Source organism: Schistocerca serialis, chromosome 4 (assembly GCF_023864345.2).
Source record: "Schistocerca serialis cubense isolate TAMUIC-IGC-003099 chromosome 4, iqSchSeri2.2, whole genome shotgun sequence".
NCBI classification, from domain to species: Eukaryota; Metazoa; Arthropoda; class Insecta; order Orthoptera; family Acrididae; genus Schistocerca; species Schistocerca serialis.
In genome coordinates, this window is record NC_064641.1 from 136,159,943 (window position 1) to 136,184,172 (window position 24,230).

Below are 24,230 nucleotides of genomic sequence, written 5' to 3' on the forward strand. Positions count from 1 at the left end.
TTAAAAGCCTTCTGGAAATCTAAAAATACGGAATCCCAAACCGTGCTGACTATTAGTCAATAAATCGCTTTCTTCGAAATATTCAGAGAATATGTTCCAAAACCCTACTGCAAATCTTGATATGGAACTGTAATTCAGCGGATTACTCCTGTTCCCTTACTTGGGTATTGATGTGGGTTGTGCAACTTTCCTGTCTTTAGGTACAAATCTTTCGATGAGCAAGAGGTTGTATATCATTGTTAGATATGGAGCTATCGTATCAGCAAACTCTGAAAGTAACCTGACCGGTATACAATCTGGACCGGAAGCCTTGTTTTCATAAGTGATTTAAGCTGTATCGCTACACCGAGGATATCTACTTCTAAGTTACTCGTGTTGGCAGTTGTGTTTGCCAATCACATAATTTTCCCTGTGCTCTGTCAAAACATTTGTTTTTAATATCTTTGAAGTTGCGTTCCGTTTTGGACGTTTCGATTTTTGAATTCCTTTGTCATTTCTGCGAGACGTCTATTTGGAATCTCGCCTGCCCTCACTGTTTACTTGCGACGGTAACGTATTCTTACCACATGACTCATATTCTATAACCTGTGTATAGTATGACAACTGCGAAGACTACAGGAAGAGAAAAAACACTTCAAGAACCCAACGACCAGTTCATAATTTTAAGAAAAAGTAAAATAAAATAAATGAGTTGTGGTTCTAATGGCTCTGAGCACTATGGGACTCAACTACTGAGGTCATTAGTCCCCTAGAACTTAGAACTAGTTAAACCTAACTAACCTAAGGACATCACAAACATCCATGCCCGAGGCAGGATTCGAACCTGCGACCGTAGCGGTCTTGCGGTTCTAGACTGCAGCGCCTTTAACCGCACGGCCACTTCGGCCGGCAAATGAGTTGTGATCCCAGGTCGTCCACGTAGCAGTCCAACAACGTGATCATTTAGCCACGACATCACAGTTATTCCAATGCTCTCGATGTTGTACTTACTAACTTTGGACCGCTCACTGTTCGTATTATGCTTTTTTTCACAGTTCAGTACACCTCCCTATTTTCATGCTTGATCTGTGTTCAGTTTTTGACAGGCTACCCCTGGGCCCTCTTACCTCTAAATTTAAGGGCGGGGGGAGAGGGATGCGATGGGGAGTTTACATTGTTAGGGGAGGCACCCTGTATACAGATACGAACATTCGGGAAAAAAATCAAATTAAATATTGATGCTAGAGTCATTTCGGTAGATTGCTACGATGTGATACATCCTTGTATCATTCGTACTTATGACAGTAATTGATGTAAGTAATAGAAGCTTCATCTGGCTCAACTTACAGAATAATTTTGTTTGCTGTTTTCGGTATTCAGTGCATGTTAATACTACGTAATTTAAATGGCTGGCTCTGAGCACTATGGGACTTAACTTCTGAGGCCATCAGTCCCCTAGAACATAGAACTAATTAAACCTAACTAACCTAAGGACATCACACACATCCATGCCCGAGGCAGGATTTGAACCTGCGACCGTAGAGGTCGCGCGGTTCAAGACTGTAGCGCCTAGAACCGCTCGGCCACTCTGGCCGGCGTAATTTCAATAAGCTTCTTCTTCACTCTCATGACTGCACACTGTGGAGTCTATAGCTTTAATTTTATAGAAATGACTAGGGTAACATTCATGCCATAAACGCATTTGTATTATGGAGCTGTGGCTTGTGTCGTTTACTGATTCTGACTTAGTAACAACATGATTTCCACGGCAATTCCTGCTCAAAACGGGCATAAAATCTTCCTTTGCTTTTTGGATGATTGTAGAGTCCCTACTCCACTCTTCCCGTGCTTGTTGGCGTATTTTTTTGTTGTTTTTTTGTTTTCTGAGTCATCAGTCTTCTCACTGGTGTGACATGAACCGCCCCCAAATTCTTTTCCTGTGCCAATCTTTTCATCTCAGAGAGTAGTAATTGCAACCTACATCCTCAAATATTTTCTGGATGTATTCCAATCTGGCCGGCCGAGGTGGCCGAGCGGTTCTAGGCGCTACAGTCTGGAACCGCGCGACCACTACGGTCACAGGTTCGAATCCTGCCTCGGGCATGGATGTGTGTGATGTCCTTAGGTTAGTTAGGTTTAAGTAGTTCTAAGTTCTGGGGGACTGATGACCTCAGAAGTTAAGTCCCATAGTGCTCAGAGCCTTTGTATTCCAATCTCTGTCTTCCTCTACAGTTTTTACGCTCTACAACTCCCACTAGTACTATGGAAGTTATTCGCTGATGTCTTAGCAGATGTCCTATCATCCTGTCCCCTCTTCTTGTCAGTGTTTTCCATTTGTTCCTTTCCTCGCCGATTCTGTGGAGAACCTCGTCATTCCTTACCTTATCAGTCCACCTAATTTTCAACAAGCTTCTGTAGCACCACATCTCAAACGCTTCGATTCTCTTCTGTCCCGTTTTACCACACTCCATCCCTCGCAATACTTGCTAATAACCCTGCCCTGTGTAGACACTGACAGCACTGTACGTCAGATTCTTCGAATAGCAATACACGGGTAGTCTAACAGAATCTGAGACAAAAAATAAAATACATCAAGCAACACCCGTATCGGCCAATAATTGTAGCCTTGACAGGCAGATAATAATTTTCTGGATTTTACATTAGTCTCATATTCTCGAGAACAAAAAAAGATTCAATTTTAAATGCATATCTACCCACCGCTTTCTCGTCCGGCCTAAAGATTATTTATCTCATTCGTGTTTAACCAAGAGCCGCTGCTATAAAGCCATCAACAGCATAGCAAGGTGAACTGTTCATATCGCTGCATAATGACACTGCGCACCATATTGGCTATTGTTATACGAGCCCCTTGTAACTCCTGGGATAGGTGAAAATAGGTAAACTATATTTACACCGTATCAAAAGGCGTATGATATGGTAAAATAGTTGCTTCATCGTTTACAGTCAGCATCCTCACTCATTGTATGGGAGACTGTTAAGGACTGAAGCTGGACAGGTCTACATTAAGAATAATGTACTGGAAAATACGCTTAGAAATGAAGGTTAGACAGAAGCCTCTCTGCAGAAGCTGACACGCAGCGATGTGTCAGTAAACGGCTGTTACTGATAGAACATTTTACCGAAACATTTTCTTAAAGAGAGAGAGAGAGAAAGAGAACGTTTTGAAGAGTGGGGTTTAATTGTTTGTGAACTCTTGGGTACGTAGCGACAGTTTTTATGCCTAACAAGCGCGACGCTATTCAGTACACCTCACAGTGGTCTGGTCGAGTCCACGTCAAAGGCGAGTTTCTGAAATACTTTTTAAAACCCTGGACGAAAGTGGATTTCGCATACACACACACACAAACACACACAGATACGCGCGCTTTCCTGTTAAAAGGAAGCCACTAACATGAATAAACTATCTCTGCAACATTCGGTCGCCAAAAGGCATTGAACAGGGATACGCTTCCTGCAGGAGGAGAATTTTTTAAATAAAATGAAGCCCGTTGATAGGTACGCATTCACACAGGAAACTGCCGCATAGGAACGAGAGAGAATAAATTCTACATCAAATGCAGGAGAATAAAGAGAAGTAGGAAAATTATGGGTGTAAAGTCTCATCGATGTAAGTGTACTTGGTGCACCTCGTCTGTTAAGCTACGTTCACCGTAGGCTCCTTTGGTGGAAAAATACGTAATTTGTCTGAAGCGATTCAGAACCACCGAAAAAATTAATCTGTGCGGCCGGAAAGAGATCTGAATCTGCACCGTTCTTAATAGTAGTCCACTGCCCTAGGCGTAGCATCTCTTCCCTTGGTAGACTCAAGAGAGAGAATTAGACCCCAATACCGCACGAACTTACACAGTTTTTTAACAAAAATGTTTCGAACAACGTACATTATTGGTTTATAATCTAAAGTACCACAGAAATTAGATCTGCTTATTGCTATTACACATTGGGAAAGGTAAACCTTTACCAAGGTCATCACCATGTTTGTCATCAGCCATTTGTCATTCACTGTTGAGTAACGGCCACCTCTGCCTTCAGCCACACTTGTTCTACATCTACATCTACATTTATACTCCGCAAGCCACCCAACGGTATGTGGCGGAGGGCACTTTACGTGCCACTGTCATTACTTCCCTTTCCGGTTCCAGTCGCGTATGGTTCGCGGGAAGAACGACTGCCGGAAAGCCTCTGTGCGCACTCGAATCTCTCTAATTTTACATTCGTGATCTCCTCGGGAGGTATAAGTAGGGGGAAGCAATATATTCGATACCTCATCCAGAAACGCACCCTCTCGAAACCTGGCGAGCAATCTACACCGCGATGCAGAGCGCCTCTCTTGCAGAGCCTGCCACTGGAGTTTGCTAAACATCTCCGTAACGCTATCACGGTTACCAAATAACCCTGTGACGAAACGCGCCGCTCTTCTTTGGATCCTCTCTATCTCCTCTGTCAACCCGACCCGCTACGGATCCCACACTGATGAGCAATACTCAAGTATAGGTCGAACGAGTGTTTTGTAAGCCATCTCCTTTGTTGATGGACAACATTTTCTAAGGATTCTCCCAATGAATCTCAACTTGGTACCCGCCTTACCAACAATTAATTTTATAAGATCATTCCACTTCAAATCGATCCGCACGCATACTCCCAGATATTTTACAGAAGTAACTGCTACCAGTGTTTGTTCCGCTATCATATAATCACACAATAAAGGATCCTCCTTTCTATGTATTCGCAATAAATTACATTTGTCTATGTTAAGGGTCAGTTGCCACTCCCTGCACCAAGTGCCTATCCGCTGCAGATCTTCTTGCATTTCGCTACAATTTTCTAATGCTGCAACTTCTCTGTATACTACAGCATCATCCGCGAAAAGCCGCATGGAACTTCCGACACTATGTACTAGGTCATTTATATATATTGTGAAAAGCAATGGTCCTGTAACACTCCCCTGTGGCACGGCAGAGGTTACTTCAACGTCTGTAGACGTCTCTCCATTGAGAACAACATGCTGTGTTCTGTTTGCTAAAAACTCTTCAATCCAGCCACACAACTGGTCTGATATTCCGTAGGCACTTACTTTGTTTATCAGGCGACAGTGCGGAAATGTATCGAACGCCTTCCGGAAGCCAAGGAAAATAGCATCTACCTGGGAGCCTGTATCTAATATTTTCTGGGTCTCATAAACAAATAAAGCGAGTTGGGTCTCACACGATCGCTGTTTCCGGAATCCATGTTGATTCCTACAGATTAGATTCTGGGTTACCAGAAACTACATGATACGTGAGCAAAAAACATGTTCTAAAATTCTACAACAGATCGACGTCAGAGATATAGGTCTATAGTTTTGCGCATCTGCTCGACGACCCTTCTTGAAAACCGGGACTGCCTGCGCTCTTTTCCAATCATTTGGAACCTTCCGTTCCTCTAGAGACTTACGGTACACGGTTGTTAGAAGGGGGGCAAGTTCTTTCGCGTACTCTGTGTAGAATCGAATTGGTATCCCGTCAGGTCCAGTGGACTTTCCTCTGTTGAGTTATTCCAGTTGCTTTTCTATTCCTTGGACACTTATTTCGATGTCAGCCATTTTTTCGTTTGTGCGAGGATTTAGAGAAGGAACTGCAGTGCGGTCTTCCTCTGTGAAACAGCTTTGGAAAAAGGTGTTTAGTATTTCAGCTTTACGAGTGTCATCTTCTGTTTCAATGCCATCATCATCCCGGAGTGTCTGGATATGCTGTTTCGATCCACTTACTGATTTAGCGTAAGACCAGAACTTCCTAGGATTTTCTGTCAAGTCGGTACATAGTATTTTAGTTTCGAATTCACTGAACGCTTCACGCATAGGCCTCCTTACGCTAACTTTGACATCGTTTAGCTCCTGAGAGGTTTTGGCTGCGTTTAAACTTGCAGTGAAGCTCTCTTTGCTTTCGCAGTAGTTTCCTAACTTTGTTGTTGAACCACGGTGGGTTTTTCACGTCCCTCACAGTTTTACTCGGCACGTACCTATCTAAAACGGATTTTACGATTGCCTTGAACTTTTTCCATAAACACTCCACATTGTCAGTTTCGGAACAGAAATCTTCGTTTTGATCTGTTAGGTAGTCTGAAATCTGCCTTCTATTACTCTTGCTAAACAGATAAATCTTCCTCCCTTTTTTTATATTCCTATTTACTTCCATATTCATGGATGCTGCAACGGCCTTATGATCACTGATTCCCTGTTCTGCGCTTACAGAGTCGAAAAGTTCGGGTCTGTTTGTTATCAGTAGGTCCAAGATGTCATCTCCAAGAGTCGGTTCTCTGTTTAATTGCTCGAAGTAATTTCCGGGTAGTGCACTCAGTATAATGTCACTCGATGCTCCTATATGTTAGTTATTTTCATCGATCAGATTTACAATAGGTTGCCATCTGTGTGTCCAGTTATATCTTGGAATCCAGTAAACAGCTTCCTTGATCCATCTGCCATCCATTCTTGTGGCTACATATCCTGGTCACCATCACTTCATTTTGATTAAAGCCGTAATAAAGCCTTCTATCCTAGTTTCTTTCTTGGTCATTATCTTTTCCCCAGCTCTTATACTACGTTACAATTTCCTAAGGGTAGCACAATACACTGGACCATGAGGGAAGATATCAAACAGAATAACCTCCTGAGAGTCCCAGACGACAGTCGCCATGTCTTTACTGGCTGAGGGTGTGTCTTTGACCATTTTCTTTGGAGACCGGTGATGAGGCGCCCCCCCCATGGGTTGCTGTTATGCTTCCGTTCTGAAGTGATGAACCCACGTTTCATCATCTGTATCGATGTTCGAAAAAAAAAATTTGTCACATCTGCCTGGTAATGCATAAGCAGTTCCACACAGATGATCGTTAGTTGATCTTTATGGTCTTCTGTTAGTAGATGAGGAGTCCAGCGTGCACTCACCTTTGAGTATCCCAACTGATGACGGGTGTGTAATCATTACTAACTGAGATGTCAACTTGAGCAGCTAGGTGGTTGATTGTGATCTGACGTTCACCTAGAATGAGAGTGTCCGCACGTTCCAACATTGCAGGAGTCTCGGCTGTGTGCTGTCGGCCGGTACCAGGGAGATCGATCAGGTTTGCACGTCGCTGTTGCGATGATGAAAGACCCCCTCGCCCAACGACTCACCGTGCTTTCGTTAACTTCCAGGTCTCCGTAGACGTTCTGCAAGCACCTGTGAATATCTGTAATGCTCTAATTTCCGCCAAAAGAAACTCGATGACAGATTTCTGCTTGGAATGCATCTCTGTTAAAGACGCCATTTTGAAGACTACGTGTAGTGCTGCCACCTATCGGAACTTCATGGAACTTAGGGGCTGAAGCGAGGATATACCACGACGTCCCACAACGAATTCCGCGCTTTTTCAAACGAGATTGGCCGAGAAAAAAATGTTGCGTTGCTTATTGAACGTCCCTTACAAAATTTATCCAAGTTTCTGTATTAATTTTCAAATACATTGTACATTATGTTAGTCTTATTCTAACTGCTTTTCATTCCTAATTCGAAACTTGCTCTGATTAACTTTCAATTTTTTATTGCAATTTATGATGACAAGGTGGTGCAGGTACTGGATCGTAATGTAACGGCATTGAAATGAGACACTAATAACTGGCAACTGCCATCGTTCTGTGGCCTACACGTAACAACGTGTTTCGAGAGACAATAGCATCATCAACAGGTTGTGAAACTTAGCTCAGGTTTTGGTAGGCTTTACAGATTTTTAAGCTCAAGAGCTAAGTTTCATAACCTGACGAGAGCATTGTCTCTGGAAACGCGTCGTTGAGCCGTGTGTAGGACAGAAAAACCTTTTGAACGCTATCAGCTGTTGTTGCAGTTGTAACATAACAACCGTTGCCTCACGTAATTAAAATGGATAATATTAAACCGAAATGAGAAATTTCGCAGCAAGGAACACGTGCCGACGGGTAAACGCGCTATGGCTGTGACGCGATGACAAGAGGCCGTTCCGTCAACTCGCGGGCTGAGCTGTGCGAGCGCGTTACCGTTTCGGTGGACGGCGTATTTTTGCAGCCACATTCAGCTGTGGTATTGAGAATTTTGTACTTAAATAAGATCCACTCCGCTTACGCCGGTCTCTCCACGCCGCATTCCCTAGTGCGAGCCACACAGCCGCGAGACAATAGCGGCGAGCGGCCTCTGTCGTGCGACTGCGACGTGAAATTCAGGACAATGCTGCGGCAGGCAGGCTACGTGTGCTGTACACGGCGAACAGGTGCCCGCATCACGCGCCGACTCCACTGCCGCCGGTGGAGTCCCAGACGCGTCGCAAAAGCTGTGTCCACTCGCGAAACAGGGTATTTGTCATTTTACCAGCTAGAAGCGACCCGCTTTCACCTGGTACTTTCATTTGTTTTCTGAATTAAAAAAAACTGCTAAATTAATCGTCTCATTTATACAGCACCTATATATTCAAAGTATCTCTACATCTTACAAAAACTGATGTATTACTTACGTATGTAATGTATATACAGAAAAAAGCGCTCCGTCTTCAGGCCACGAGTGGCAAACCGGGACCATCCGACCGCCATGTCATCCTCAGAGGAGGATGCTGATAGTAGGGGCGTGGGGTCAGCACACCGCTCTCCCGGTGGTTATGATGGTATTCTTGACAGAAGCCGCTACTATTCGGCCGAGTAGCTCCTCAATTGGCACCACGAGGCTGAGTGCACCCCGAAAAATGGGAACAGCGCATGTCGGCTGGATGGTCACCCATCCAGGTGCTGGCCACGCCCAACAGCGCTTAACTTCGGTGATCTCACGAGAACCGGTGTATCCACTGCGGCAAGGCCGTTACCAATGTATATACAGGGTAAAAATTATTGAACTATATAAAACAACGTAAATTAGTTACAAACTAAAGCGTGCACACGATTTATTTGACATGTAAACGTCACTACAGATGTGATTCCTGAGTTTCCCCCCGGCGTATTTGATAATCAAAATATCCACGGGTGTACTGCCGGTCTACAGTGTCCAACGGGCACAATATTTCGGCAATCATACATGTCGCCATCATCAGGTGAACTGACGGACTGAGCTCAGTCCGACAGTTCACCCGATGATGGCGACATGTATGATCACCGAAATATTGTGCCCGTTGGACACAATAACCCCAAAACCATTGCTGAGCTAAGAACAGCCGTTCATGAGGCCATCGACAACATCGATGTTGAGACACTTCCGCGGGTCATGCAGAATTTCGCTATTCGTCTGCGCCACGTCATCGCCAATGACGGCACACTATAGACCACACTGTAGACCGGCAGTACACCCGGGGATATTTTGACTGTCGCTACAGATGTTTGGATTTAGGTTATGGCATGTTCCATATGCCTGCCGTCATTGGCGATGACGTGGCGCAGACGAATAGCGAAATTCTGCATGACCCGCGGAAGTGTCTTAACATCGATGTTGTCGATGGCCTCATGAACGGCTGTTCTTAGCTCAGCAATGGTTTTGGGGTTATTGCCGTAAACCTTGTCTTTGATATAGCCCCACAAAAAGCAGTCGCATGTGTTGAGATCCGGAGAATATGGCAGCCAATTGAGGTCCATGCCAGTAGCCTCTGGGTACCGCAGAGCCAGAATGCGGTCCCCAAAGTACTCCACCAGGACATGAAACACTCTCCTGCTTCGATGGGCTCGAGCTCCGTCTTGCATCAACCATATCTTGTGGAAACCAGGGTCACTTTGGATAATGGGGGATGAAATTATTTTCAAAAACCTTCACGTACCGTTCGGTAGTCACCGTGCTATCAAAGAACATCGCATCGATTATTTCGTGACTGGACATTGCACGCCATACAGTAACCCGCTGAGGCCGAAGAGACTTCTCGATCACGGAATGCGGATTTTCAGTCCCCCAAATGCGCCAGTTTTGCTTATTGACGTACCCATTAAAATGAAAATATGCTTCGTGGCTAAACTAAATCATGCATGCTCATACTAATTCCCTCCATGACCCGCGGTCAGCCGTGCAGTTTGAGCGTCCTAATGCAAACCGTTCAGAAATTATGACGATTTTATTTCATATGGTTCAATAATTGTTACTCTTATGAGCAACAATTCCTCCTAGATCACTGACAGATTGCAACTAAACTTGGCACACGTATGACTTGCTGTCTAGACGGAAGCACTGTAAAGATAATAACCGCCTTCCTCTCAAAGAAGTGGGAGTGGCGGTTAAAAGATAAAAGAAGCTATGATGCACCGCTCGCAAATACCCAGACTATATTAATCCTTTATTTGAGAATGATTGCACTCAGCGGCTTGAAATAAACCTTAAGCATGATGTCAACCTTTACGAATCTTATTCGCGCTGTTGTGTTTAAGGCCAAAGACTGAACACATTAACACATTTGTAATCAAAAGTTTGAAGACATTTCATCCGGAGGGGGGAGGAGGGCGCCGGTCGATTCCTTAAACACTGCGGGTTTCCTGCTACTTGCCATACTGAACAGCCAAAAGAACTGGTACGCCTGCCTAAGACAGGCAGGGCCTCCTCGAACACGCGGAAGTACCGCAACACGACGTGGCATGGACTCGACTAATGTCTGAAGTAGTGCTGGAGGGAACTGACACTATGAACGCTGCGGAGCTGTCCACAAATCCGTAAAAGTACGAGGAGATGGAAATCTCTTCTGAACAGCACGTTGCGTGGCATCCCAGATATGCTCAATAATGTTCATATCTGGGGAGTTTGGTGAACAGTGGGAGTGTTTAAACACAGAAGAGTGTTCCTGGAGTCACTCTGCATCAATTCTGGATGTGTGGGGTGTCCCATTGTCCTGCTGGAATTGCCCAAGTCCGTCGGAATACGCAATGGATTTGAATGGATGCAGGTGATGACACAGGATGCTTTCGTACGTGTCACCTGTCAGAGTCGTATCTAGACGTATCAGGGGACTCATATCACTCCAACTGCACACGGCGCATACCATTACAGAGCCTCCACCAGCTTGTACAGTCCCCTGCTAACATATAGGGTCTATGGATTCATGAGGTTGTCTCCATACCCGCATACGTCCATCCGCTCGATAAAATTTGAAACGAGACTCGTCCGACCGGGCAACATGTTCCCAGTCATCAACAGTCCAATGTCGGTGATGACGGGCCCAGGCGAGGTGTAAAGCTTTGTGTCGTGCAGTCATCGAGGGTACACGAGTGGGCCTTCGGCTCCGAAAGACCATATCGATGATGTTTCGTTGAATCGTTCGTTCGCTTACACTTGTTAATGGCCCAGCACTGAAATCTGCAGCAATTTGCGGAAGGGCTCCACTTCTGTCACGTTGTAGGATTTTCTTCAGTCGTCGCTGGTCCCGTTCTTCCAGGATCTTTTTCGGCCGCAGCGATGTCGGAGATTTGATGTTTTACGGGATTCCTGATATTCACGGTACACTAGTGAAATGGCCATACGGAAAAACCCACACTTCTTCGCTACCTCGGAGATGCTGTGTCCCATCGTCCGTGCGTTGAAACTCATTTAAATCTTGATAACCTGCCCTTTTAGCAGCAGTAACCGATCTAACAGCTGTGCGAGACTCTTGTTGTCTTGTACAGACGTTGCCGACCGCAGCACCGTATTCTCCTTGTTTCATATCTCTGTATTTGAATACCCATGTCTATACCAGTTTCTTTGGCGCTGTAGGCTTAAAAACCACCTACATCTCATAAACTTAACATCAGAATAGGGGATCGCGAAGGATATGAAGTGAAGGAATTCTGCCTCCTTCGAAGTAAAATAAAGATGACAGGCGAAGCAAGGAGGACATAATAAGCAGGCTGGCTCAGGCAAACAGAGCATTGCTGGTCAGTGCTAGTATCAAAACACGGGCATTATTTTGAGGAAGAATTTCTTACAATATACGTTTGAAGGACAGCGTTATATGGAAGCGAATCATGCATTGTGGGAAAATCGGAGAAGAAGAGAACCGAAGCGTTTGAAATGTGGTGCTGTCGGTAACTAGGTGGTCTAATAAGGTCAGGAATCTGTGGAAAACGCTGACAGCAAGAGGGAACAGGACAGTAGCAGACGTGTTAGGACATCAGGGAATGACACGGGGTACTTGAGGTAACAGTAAAGAGTAATCGCTTAATGGAACACAGAAGTTGGCATATATCCAACAAATTATTGGGGACGTTGAAAGCAAGCTCTGCTCTGGGTTGGCGCAGGAGAGGAATAGTTGGTGGGTTGAAACAGATCAGTCAGAAGAGTGATGATGCAAAAAGAAACGTAGCCGGTGCCGGTTCAAATTTTGAAAATTGGAAATGTGTACTTTGATCACGTCGTGTCTGTTCTTTCGGACATGTCCAAGATAAAATGAAATGAGCGTACGGCATTGTGGACCGGGAGTCCCCCATTCAGGGAAGTTCGGCCATCGAGGGCAAGTACTTCTGTTGCATTCGACGCCACATTGGGCGACTTGCGCTTTGGAGATGGGGATGAAATGATGATGAGGACGACACAAAACCTAGTCCCTGAGCGGAGAAAATCTCCTGCCCAGCCAAGAACCGAACGCGGGCCGTTTGGCGTGTCATTCCGCCACGCTGACTACTCAGCTAAGGGGGGCGGACGGCCAACAGAACAGGCACTACACACATATATTCAAGGCGAGAACGGCCAATGATACCTTCAGAGCGGATGCACACCCGGCTCGAACTGTTATGGGAACCGGCGAAATGACGCGAATAATGAGACTAATGGGCGAGGGGCACTACAATTTAATGTGTGGATAAGTCGAGGCTTTAGATCTGACGGGAGGCGTGCTAGGGTAGTCCTTGCAGCTGCGATGACCACTGTGTCCAGACAGCTTAGTAGTCAGAGCATCTGCCTAATAAGTAGGAGACCCTGGTTCGAATCCTGGTCCAGTATAAATTTTCAACTTTTCCGACTGATTTAATTCAGTGCCCACTCTCAACCTATGTATGTAATTCCTTCGTATCTTAATGTGGTCTTTATTTCGTCGCGTCTGATGTGGTATGTTGTAACCGCTCAGACACCGCCGTATGAACGGGGCACAGAAGCTGCCCGCGGCACATTTGAGTCGGCGGGGTTGCCTGCGCAGCAGGCGTATGCCGGGAGACGACAGCACAGCTCCGGTCCGGTGTAGACGACTGCTTTGCTGCTCCGTTCGCGTGGGCGGTATCAGAGCTTTGCTCAGCGTCCTGACGCCAGCCGTGTTTCTAGGGGGCGGCAAGGCACGGCGACAGGAAGCGAAGTGGAGAGGCAACTGGAAGGTCAGAGGGTCTACTTGCGCGGCCGACGTCCTGCCAACCAGTACGAAGCGCGCCTTCTGCCTTCGGCGGCCGCCGCTCGATCACCACATTCATCGCTCAGCAAATGGACTTAGAGCTGCTCCGAAGTGTAGCTTAACTTGAGCAGGACATCAATCCAAAATGAGTACTACGCAAATACTGTGTGTAACAGTGACGCTCTTCAGAAGGAAGGCACTACTTTTCTACGTAATAAAAACACGACTGGCCATTAAAATTGCTACACCACGAAGATGACGTGCTACAGACGCGAAATTTAACCGACAGGAAGAAGATGCTGTGATATGCAAATGATTAGCTTTTCAGAGCATTCACACAAGGTTGGCGTCGGCGGCGACACCTACAACGTGCCGACATGAGGAAAGTTTCCAACCGCTTTCTCATACACAAACAGCAGCTGACCGGCGTTGCCTGGTGAAACGTTGTCGTGATGCCTCGTGTAAGGAGGAGAAATGTGTACCATGACGTTTCCGACTTTGATAAAGGTCGGATTGTAGCCTATCGCGATTGCGGTTTATCGTATCGCGACATTGCTGCTCGCGTTGGTCGAGATCCAATGACTGTTAGCGAGAATATGGAATCGGTGGGTTCAGGAGGGTAATTCGGAACGACGTGCTGGATCCCAACGGCCTCGTATCACTAGCACTCGAGATGACAGGCATCTTATCCGCATGGCTGTAACGGTTCATGTAGCCACGTCTCGATGCCAGAGTCAACAGACGGGGACGTTTGCAAGACAATAACCATCTGCACGAACAATTCGACGACGTTTGCAGCAGCGTGGACTATCAGCTCGGAGACCATGGCTGCGATTACCCTTGACGCTGCATCACAGACAGGAGCGCCTGCGATGGTGTATTCAACGACGAATGGCAAAAGTCATTTTTTCGGATGAATCCAGTTTCTGTTTACAGCATTATGATAGTCGCATCCGTGTTTGGCGACATCCCGGTGAACGCACATTGGAAGCGTGTATTCGTCATCGCCATACTGGCGTATCACCCGGCGTGATGGTATGGGGTGCCATTGGTTACACGTCTGTGTCGCCTCTTGTCCGCATTGACGGCACTTTGAATAGTGGACGTTACATTTCAGATGTGTTACGACCCCCTGGCTGTACCCTTCATTTGATCCCTGCGAAACCCTACATTTCTGCAGGATAATGCACGACCGCATGTTGCAGGTCCTGTACGGGCCTTTCTGGATACAGAAAATGTTCGACTACTGCCCTGGCCAGCACATTCTCGTGATCTCTCACCAATTGAAAACGTTTGGTCAATGGTGGCCGAGTAACTGGCTCGTCACAATACGCCAGTCACTACTCTTGATGAACTGTGGTATCGTGTTGAAGCTGCATGGGCAGCTGTACCTGTACACGCCATCCAAGCTCTGTTTGACTCAATGCCCAGGCGTATGAAGGCCGTTATTACGGCCAGAGGTGGTTGTTCTGGGTACTGATTTCCCAGGAAGATGTAATTGCATGAAGATGTATTCACATGTCAGTTCTACTATAATATATTTGTCTAATGAATACCCGTTTATGATATGCATTTCATCTTGGTTAGCAATTTTAATGGCGAGTAGCGTATTACGAACATTTACACAAACGTGATATACTGTTTTTGCGTACTTAGTACGGAAGACAAATTACAAGTATTTCCCTGTAAAGTCGAGATCACTCTCGCGGACCATTCCGTACCACGTGAGACCACGCTGTATTGTTGTCTACGGCGTTAAAGGTTTAAATGCTGTGAACGCACCCATCTCATAACCGGCGGGTACTCACCCCTGTGCGACAGCTCTAGAATCAGAGGCAGTCGCTTCAAATCTTGGTGATAGAAGAAATTATCAACGCCGATATTTAGCCATTAACGGGAGTAGAAGTTTTGCTACATACCGGACATAGCGTCATTGTCCTGCATAAAATTTCAAACCATGGTACAGTGTCTCATGGCGTGAGAGGGTGTGGCGGTCTCTACGTCTTGCGGATAATGACTTCAAACACAGCAGTACTCCTGGTACTCGCTGAAAGGAGTAGGCTATGAGCCGGCACGGGATTTCGCCCTCTCGTTTCTCTCAATATCACAAACTGTGCACACACCCTGTAGAGCCACCTACACTCAACGGAGACATCTATTAGCACCGAATATAAATTTAAGTACTAGGAAATATTTTATGTCCTTCGTACATCCATAGTTAAACTGAATGATGGTGGGACATCAGCTGGTATAATTTTTCCAGTACTGAGCCACACACAATTGATATCATCAAAGTGTAAGGGCTGAAGATTGCGTTGACGCAACGTCGAAACTAGTAGCCAAATAAATAAGAAATCTTAAGTACAGCTGGAGGAGTTTCGTTTTTAACATAAACAGTATTTTATGACGATATTAGCCAGGAGTGCAGCCTTTTATGAAAGAAAACGTTGACATGACACGGTTTAGACAGGAAGAGAATAAAAGCTTTTGAAATGTTATGCTGCATATGAATGCAGAAGATTAGACAGGTCGACCGGATAATTATGAAGGGGTGCTAACTGAACTGGGGAGAAAATAAGTGTACGCCACAATGTGACTAAAATAAGGGATCGGTTGATAGAATACATCCCGAGAACCGAGAGGGAAAGATAGAGAGAGAGAGAGAGAGAGAGAGAGAGAGAGAGAGTACGTGCGTGCGTAGCGTGGGACATTGTAGAGAGACACCAACGCTTGACTACACTAAGTAGGTAGAAATGTACGGTGGCTGCAGTTATGAGCCATAAATGAAGAGGTTTGTACAGGAAAGCTACATTAACTAGACTTCGGACTGAAGAGCAATTAACTCTTAATAGGTGCACTTATGACAGTTCCAGAACGAAATTTCTCATTTGCGCGAAAAAGGAAATCTTTCCAATTAGATGGCTGAACTTAGTTGGCGAGGAGACCCACTCTAATGACATACGATTTCCGTGTCTTTTCCTTTTTTTGCGGTAGTGTACAATGGTAGAGCGAAACCACAATACGTTACTACAACTTATACAAGTGGCCATAAGTTCTATGTAGGCAGTCTCTTTATTATCTGCATATTCTTACATAACTTCAAAGACACAGGGTAGAAGTTCGAGAGTAAGGCAGATACGGTGGTGCTTAACATCAACACCAACTAGACTAAGGAGTGAAGAGTTAGCACAAAGTTCGGGGATGAGCTCAGAGTTGTTGGAAAGACAGTGGAAGAAGTAAACTCAGTTGTCGCCGCTGGGACGATAGCAACAAAAGGAGGTGGTGTCAGTATAAGACGGCATTAATTAGGCACAGAAAAGTAATAGAGAAGTCATAAACTTGCAAAATACAGGAAAGCGGAAACATCTCTAGTAGTATGGTTTTGAAGCTCTCAGTGGCGGGGAGATGTGGTCAATCACCGAACGTATTGCTTACAAATACAGAGCGATCGTTAACTTCTGCGAATCTGTAAATGTCAGGTTGACAGAGAAAGACTACTTAGCAAACAGGGACCGTATAAAAAAGTGGACAGAAAATCGACGAAATAAGGACATGCATTAAGAAAACCAGGTGGCATTCGTGAGGGCGAAGTGTTGGACTGGCGCGAAACATGCAGGCGAACACGTAGAAGATCCAGATCGGGAATGTGTAACAATCGTTGTACCGCACCTACGCTACGATTGGGAACCCAGAGATCTCTCTTTACTTCCTGAACAAGAAAAAGGAAAGAAAAGAAGCCGTAAATTATCGAAATTATTTGCCAATATATCTGTAAAAAAGTAGTTTAATAGTAAAGAAACGTTCATTTCTGATTGCGCCAAAACTGCTTGAACGATTGAATGGAAGAATGGAAGGGTCGTTAACTGGAAGCTCACACTCTACGTTTGCAGACCAATATCCTTAACATCAGTTTGTTGCAGGATTCTCGAACATATTCTCAGTTCGAATATAATGAATTTCCTTGAGACAGAGAAGTTGCTGTCAATGCATCAGCACGGCTTTAGACAGCATCGCTCTTGCGAAACGCAACTCGCCCTTTTTTCACATGATATCTTACGAACCATGGATGAAGGGTATCAGACGGATGCCATATTCCTTGACTTCCGGAAAGCGTTTGACTCGATGCCCCACTGCAGACTCCTAACTAAGGTACGAGCATATGAGATTGGTTCCCAAATATGTGAGTGGCTCGAAGACGTCTTAAGTAATAGAACCCAATACGTTGTCCTCGATGGTGAGGGTATCAACTGGAGTGCTCCAGAGAAGTGTGGTAGCTCTATCTACATAAATGATCTTTTGGATAGGGTGGATAGCAATGTGCGGCTGTTTGCTGATGATGCTGTGGTGTACGGGAAGGTGTCGTCGTTGAGTGACTGTAGGAGGATACAAGATGACTTGGACAGAATTTGTGATTGGTGTAAAGAATGGCAGCTAACTCTCAATATAGATAAATGTAAATTAATGCAGATGAATGGGAAAAAGAATCCCGTAATGTTTGAATACTCCATTAGTAGTGTAGTGCTTGACACAGGCACGTCGATTAAATATTTGGGCGTAACATTGCAGAGCGATATGAAGTGGGACAAGCATGTAATGGCGGTTGTGGGGAAGGCGGATAGTCGTCTTCGGTTCATTGGTAGAATTTTGGGAAGATTTGGATCATCTGTAAAGCAGACCGCTTATAAAACACTAATACGACCTATTCTTGAGTACTGCTCGAGCGTTTGGGATCCCTATCAGGTCGGATTGAGAGAGGACATAGAAGCAATTAGAGGCGGGATGCTAGATGTGTTACTGGTAGGTTTGATCATCACGCGAGTGTTACAGAAATGCTTCAGGAACTCGGGTGGGGCCGGCCGGTGTGGCCGTGCGGTTCTAGCCTCTTCAGTCTGGAACCGCGTGCCCGCTACGGTCGCAGGTTCGAATCCTGCCTCGGGCATGGATGTGTGTGATGTCCTTAGGTTAGTTAGGTTTAAGTAGCTCAGAGCTATTTGAACCATTTTGAACTCGGGTGGGAGTCTCTGGAGGAAAGGAGGCGTTCTTTTCGTGAATCGCTACTGAGGAAATTTAGAGAACCAGCATTTGAGGCTGACTGCAGTACAATTTTACTGCCGCCAACTTATATTTCGCGGAAAGACCACAAAGATAAGATAAGAGAGGTTAGGGCTCGTACAGAGGCATATAAGTAGTCATTTTTCCCTCGTTCTGTTTGGGAGTGGAACAGGGAGAGAAGATGCTAGTTGTGGTACGAAGTACCCTTCGCCACACACCTTATGGTGGATTGCGGAGTATGTATGTAGATGTAGGTGTAGATGTACGTACATACCCACAAGAAAATGTAGGATACGTTCTCACATTAAAATACATCAATGAAGCAAAACACTATGACCAGTGACCACCACCAGAATGAATGCCGCCTGGTCGCGGTGAGGGCACGCGACGTGGTAAGGAAAGTATAGAAGTGGAGCAGAAATGAATGAGGAACCATTCTAGCTGTGATGCGGGCCGCAAAAGGGCAAATCCACGGACATAAATGACTTTGACAAAGGCAGGTTTTAATGGCTCGACACATGGAAAGATCTCGAAGCGGCGAAGTTGGCGGCCGTTCGCGTGCTACTGTCGTGAGATGCGTGAAAAGTTGTTGAAGCATGGCGAGACCACGAGTAGGCGGCAAGGTGTTCCACACGCACGCCTCATCACAAGCAGTACAAGCGGCGACATGTGACAGATGTGACGACGCAGTACAGTGCTGGTGCAGGCAGAAGTTGTATAGAGAGCACTGCTCAGAGCACATTGTCGAACATGGGCTGCGCAGCAGGTGATCCCTATGAGTTGCCAAGTTGGCCTGAGGGCATCGTAACTGACGACAGCGGTGGGCGCGCGATCATGGAGACTGGACAGGGGATCAATGGAAACGTGCCAAATGGTCTGATGAATCAGGTTTCTTATTACAGCAGGCGGTCATTTCCTGATACGTCATCATCCAGGCGCACGGCTGATCGAAACACGCACCACGCCAGGGAAACTGGCCGATGGGGGCAACATTATAGGGGCATTCATCTGGCCTTCCGTGAGACCTGTGGTACTAATCAAAGGCACCATTACAGCCGTGAGCTATGTGAGCTTTATTGAGTTACACTCCTTCAATGCTTGATGTATTTCCCTACGGTGGTGGCATCTTCCAGCAGGATAACTATGAATGTCATGAAGCGACAGTCGTGCTACAGTGGTTTGAGGAGGATAATGATGAAATATCGATGTCGTCTTGGCCACAACATTCGCCTAATCTGAACCATATATATATATGTGTGCGTGTGTGTGTGTGTGTGTGTGTGTGTAGTTAAGGCTCACCAGCCATTTGACTATCGTCTTCTGTGCAGATGCACAAACAGTGCCCGAACTCTTACGGAAATCGGCAATAAGCCGCGAGTAATGAGTATAATGGGCAGGGGGCACTATGACTACAGTGCGGGACAATAAGTTGGGAATGTGGGTCTTACCGGAGGCGTGCCAGAGGTATTTCCCTGCAGTCGCACTATCCTCTCTGTGTCCTCGGTGGCTCAGAGGGATAGCCGACACGGTAGCTCAGGGTGTTCTGTCAGAGAGCTGGTTGGCCTCTGTAATAAAAAAAAATTGAATGAAGGGACCAACAACGAAGTTGAACGGATGTCATGTGACGTCCGCAACGACCAAACATAAAAAAAAGGTGTAGAGCGTCTGCCATGTAAGCAGGAGATCCTGGGTTCGAGTCCCGGTCGGGGCACACGTTTTCAACTCTCCCCGCTGACTTATATGAACGCCTGTGTGCAGCTAGGGGTATTCATTTCATTGTAACGTTATGTTTCTTGCTGAATGTCGTGCTATTCTCTATGAAACTGGGCGTGAAAAGAAGTGTTGACTATTCCTCTTCACTTCTGGAGACCTTTCATTTCCCGGTTGCCAAGAAAATTACTAAGAAGAGCTGTAAAGAATGAATGAACAGCTAGCTGGAAGAAAGGGAAAATGTTGTTCTCTCTGATGTGAGAAATACGCGAGGACAGTGCTCGGAAAACGTACTTTCGTTAAACCGTAAAAGAGTAAAAGTAATGAATGATATTCCACTTTGCAGAAATTTTGTTTTACTTATTTTCAAACAATATTTACGATTTTTTGATGTTATTAACTACATTTCCTTGTTTGCATGCAGCATACTTTTCCTGAAGTTCCGAATCTTCATAACATTTCAGTCTAACGCTATGCTTCATCATAACAGTACTATCTGAGTTTGAATATCAGTTTTTTAAACATGCTTCTCCCGTACTTCCGACGGCAGCGTCAGTTATAAGGAAACTGAAATGTAAAGAGGGAACAACGTCCTGATGAACCGACTTATGTTGTTTGTTTTGCAGTTTTGAGAACTCAGTTTCACGGACAGCAGTTTATTGTGATGCGCAGATCAATAGCATCTCTTTACCTGTGTTGTTTTTATTTCTTTATTACTTAATTGAAGTGGTGACCCCTCATGGTAGTACTGGGTTTCATTTTCAGGATTTTAAACAAATTTCACGGCTAGAATTCGGTTCGCAGATGGAGTTCAGTCCGTTAATAGCGTGAGTTAGCGTCGGCACCCATCTTCAGGGCCTCTACCGACAATCTACATTGTAAGTAGTGTGTGTGTGTTACAGGTGCGGCTACTGATGACGATGGTAGAGGCATTTCAACCTGAATGTTTGTGAGAGTAGCAATGACGAAGTTCGGATATTGTCCACACGTCCTGCGACCGCAGCAACATCACCGGCAGCATCGCTGCAGCATCAACAACAAACAAAAACAGCGCTTTGCAAAAACAGACATAATGTCTTATGGGATAACAGCAATCAGTGATTTTATAATGTTACTTAAAATCCGTCTTGATTGCAATTTTTTTTTTATTATTCACATGACCGGTTTCGGTTCCTTCAGAACCATCTTCAGATCTGATATTTCAGTTACAGGAGTAACCCGTCCAAATCCAGCAACTTTCACATGCTAAGTCACATCACATGTGACGTAGCATGTGAAAGTTGCTGGATTTGGACAGGTTACTCCTGTAACTGAAATATCATATCTGAAGATGGTTCTGAAGGAACCGAAACCGGTCATATGAATAATAAAAAAAAATAAAATAAAAAAAAAAATTTGCAATCAAGACGGATTTTAAGTAACATTATAAAAACAGCGCTGATGCGGCTGCCACCACGAACAGCTTCCTCTGAGGGTGTTGCAGGGCGCGTGAATGGATGCATTGATGATCACAGCACTTCCACAAACATACATTAAGAAATACTATATTTTATCTTCAGGTAACGTAGTCATTATTGTTAGAAAATTTACGGACTTTTGAAAATATATATGTTAAATAAACATCTAGAGACAGCAACAGTGCATCATAGGCGTAATACATGGGAGATGCTAGAGGACCACTTAACTACAATGGACGGAAATTTGCAATATATCCCAAACTGAAAACTTACCAAAAATGAAACAGCTGAATAAAAACTGTGAAGTCATCTATCACTATAGACCACAATCAAAACGGACTGCCAATAATTTCCTTATTTTTGTTGTACTTTTATTGATGCCTGATGCATAATTATTAACCTTTCCTCCTTTTTTCAGTTTCACTTAACTATCTTTATTTCAATCATTAGAAACAAGATCGACATTTTCTAGTATCTTTCTTTGCGTTTCCAGTCACTAAAATGGCTTGCGCAAAGTAAAATAGTCGGATGCACTATATATCGTAAAGAAGGCTTATTATAATTGATATTCTTCAAATTGATGTTCTAAATTAAATAAAGTTCCTTTTATAATTAATGAAATACATTATCATCAGATTTGAACTCTTAGAAGAATAAGAGAGATATCCAGCGGTCACAAATCTTTCATTTGTGCTTAACTGAATTTTTCACGGAATTATTGATCTCCATAGTCTACCAATAATTTATATCACATCTGTGGAGCTTAGATGAAACAGCAATAATCAACCAAACATGGGCTGTTTGATATCAACGGATTTACTTTAATTATTTCATCGATAAACAAGTTTTTTTCAGTTAGCAGCTGAAAGTTTCAGAAACTTTTGATTATTCATCTTAACATTCCTTGCGCTGTGTGAAACAGGACCATAGCTATTATACTTTTAAATATGTATTAAATAAAGGAAAATATCTGTACGTAAACTGTTCTGTGAGATATCCTGAACAATTTAAAGAATTACTGCGATAATTATATTAATGTTTCCAGGGCACGACAATAAGCTAGTTGCATTCTTCACAGTACAGGTAGTTCTTACTTGATAATGTACTTTTAAAGACAATACGCCCCAACGTTTACTATAACAGTCATTGTTATCAGGACTATCAAGTATAACAATGACTCAGTTCTGTTCTTAATATAAATGCATCATGCTTTGAGCAACAAGTAGGGGCACAAATGACAACTGAAAAAGCAGAAACTTACCATGTAGAATTACATAGAGAAAGTGGTATGTCATCATACCACATAACACTAATTGCTCCCCGTCTACTTTCAAAGTATCTAATGCCGAGATAGTCCTAGAAAATTAAACCATACTGAAAAGGCATACAGTATGACATTCATTCAAAATGTTGATGCGGTAGCAGTTGCTTATATGATAAGCTGTTCATAGATTGTCAAATATGAATGGAACCCAAATAACCCCAGGACTAGAGAACATGAGGAATGCAATGTCGTGAACGAAGTGACTTGGCAATTTTTGTTAGTACTCCACGTCTCAGCTTCAGCACGTTAATCTAGTACTGATAGTTGGAAGACCTCAAGTGCTGAGGTTTATGTAATCTGGTATTGATTTATACACATCGCTAGCATGACCACTTTTCCCATAAAATGTATAAATAATCGTTTTATAAATCCAAACGCCTTTTTCGGCTCCAAGATAATGCTCATTTTCGTTCATGATGCGTTTCATATTTTGTATTGAAGGTATCTTCAGTGGATACTACCTTCCTTTGTGTTTTTACGTGTGATTATTACAGATTCTAAATAATTCACACCTTTCATTATACTTGAACAAAACGCTGCTTACAGTTACTCGTCTGTCCTGCAAAATCTGTGTTTACTACGACCACGTGGGAGGAAATGAAGATTTTGCAGGGCAGAGCAATTATAAGTAACATTTTATTCGTGTAAAAAGTATGGTTGGAATTGTTTTTATTCTGCATCACATGTAAAAGCAAAAGTGCATCATTCCAGAAAGGAAAAGAAAGAACCACAAGAATACTTTCACTATAAAAGGTGAAATGTAACTAAAACGTGAGTAATTATTGTATTACTCCAAGGAAAAGGTGTTTGAATCTGTGAAATGAAAACTGTATCTTATTTACGAAAGTTGTTAAAGAGGAAACATGATTAAAGAAAGCGAAAAAAGCATTAGTAGTGCTGTTGCCTATATCGATAAAAATAAGGTGGGAAAAGAGTGAAAAATGTTGTCAGAAATAATAAATCGTGTAATAATTTCGAAAGAATGAGTAACCGCCGAATAGTAGGCTGCAGACAGGCACGGGCCTACCTGCATAGGGTACGGGGATGACAGCCGCGGCAGAGACGGCCGCCAGAAAGGCGAGCATCATCGCAGCTGTGGCTCTGACGGCGGAAGACCTCCTCATGGCTGCTCGGTTGGCGGCGGCGGCGGCGGTAGTGGCTGGCGCACGCGGCAGCGCGCTATTTAAATACCGCGCGCGCTCCCGGCCCGCGCATGCGCGGTGTCTGATTGCCGCCGCCAGGGAGGGGGGGGGGGGGGGGGGGGCCGTCAGCCAGCGCCACGCGCTGTTCTACGCAGAATCAATCTGCGAGCCGGCGCGGCGACAACGGCCGCCCGCGTCATCGCGCTAGAATTATTAGCTCCGTTCCGATAAGAGGGGGGACCGCGGCGTGGGTGCCGG

General features: G+C 44.6%; 1 protein-coding gene across 1 annotated transcript in view; it reads right to left on the minus strand.

Annotated features, from left to right (window-relative positions):
- Window positions 1-23,974, minus strand: part of LOC126473740 (uncharacterized) — a 195,954-nt gene extending 171,980 nt beyond the window's left edge. The window contains exon 1 of the mRNA XM_050100988.1: window positions 23,858-23,974. Within this exon, the coding sequence (XP_049956945.1) occupies window positions 23,858-23,954 (97 nt within the window). The 5' untranslated portion in view covers window positions 23,955-23,974. The remainder of the gene's footprint in view (window positions 1-23,857) is intronic.
- Window positions 23,975-24,230: the final 256 nt, after the last annotated feature.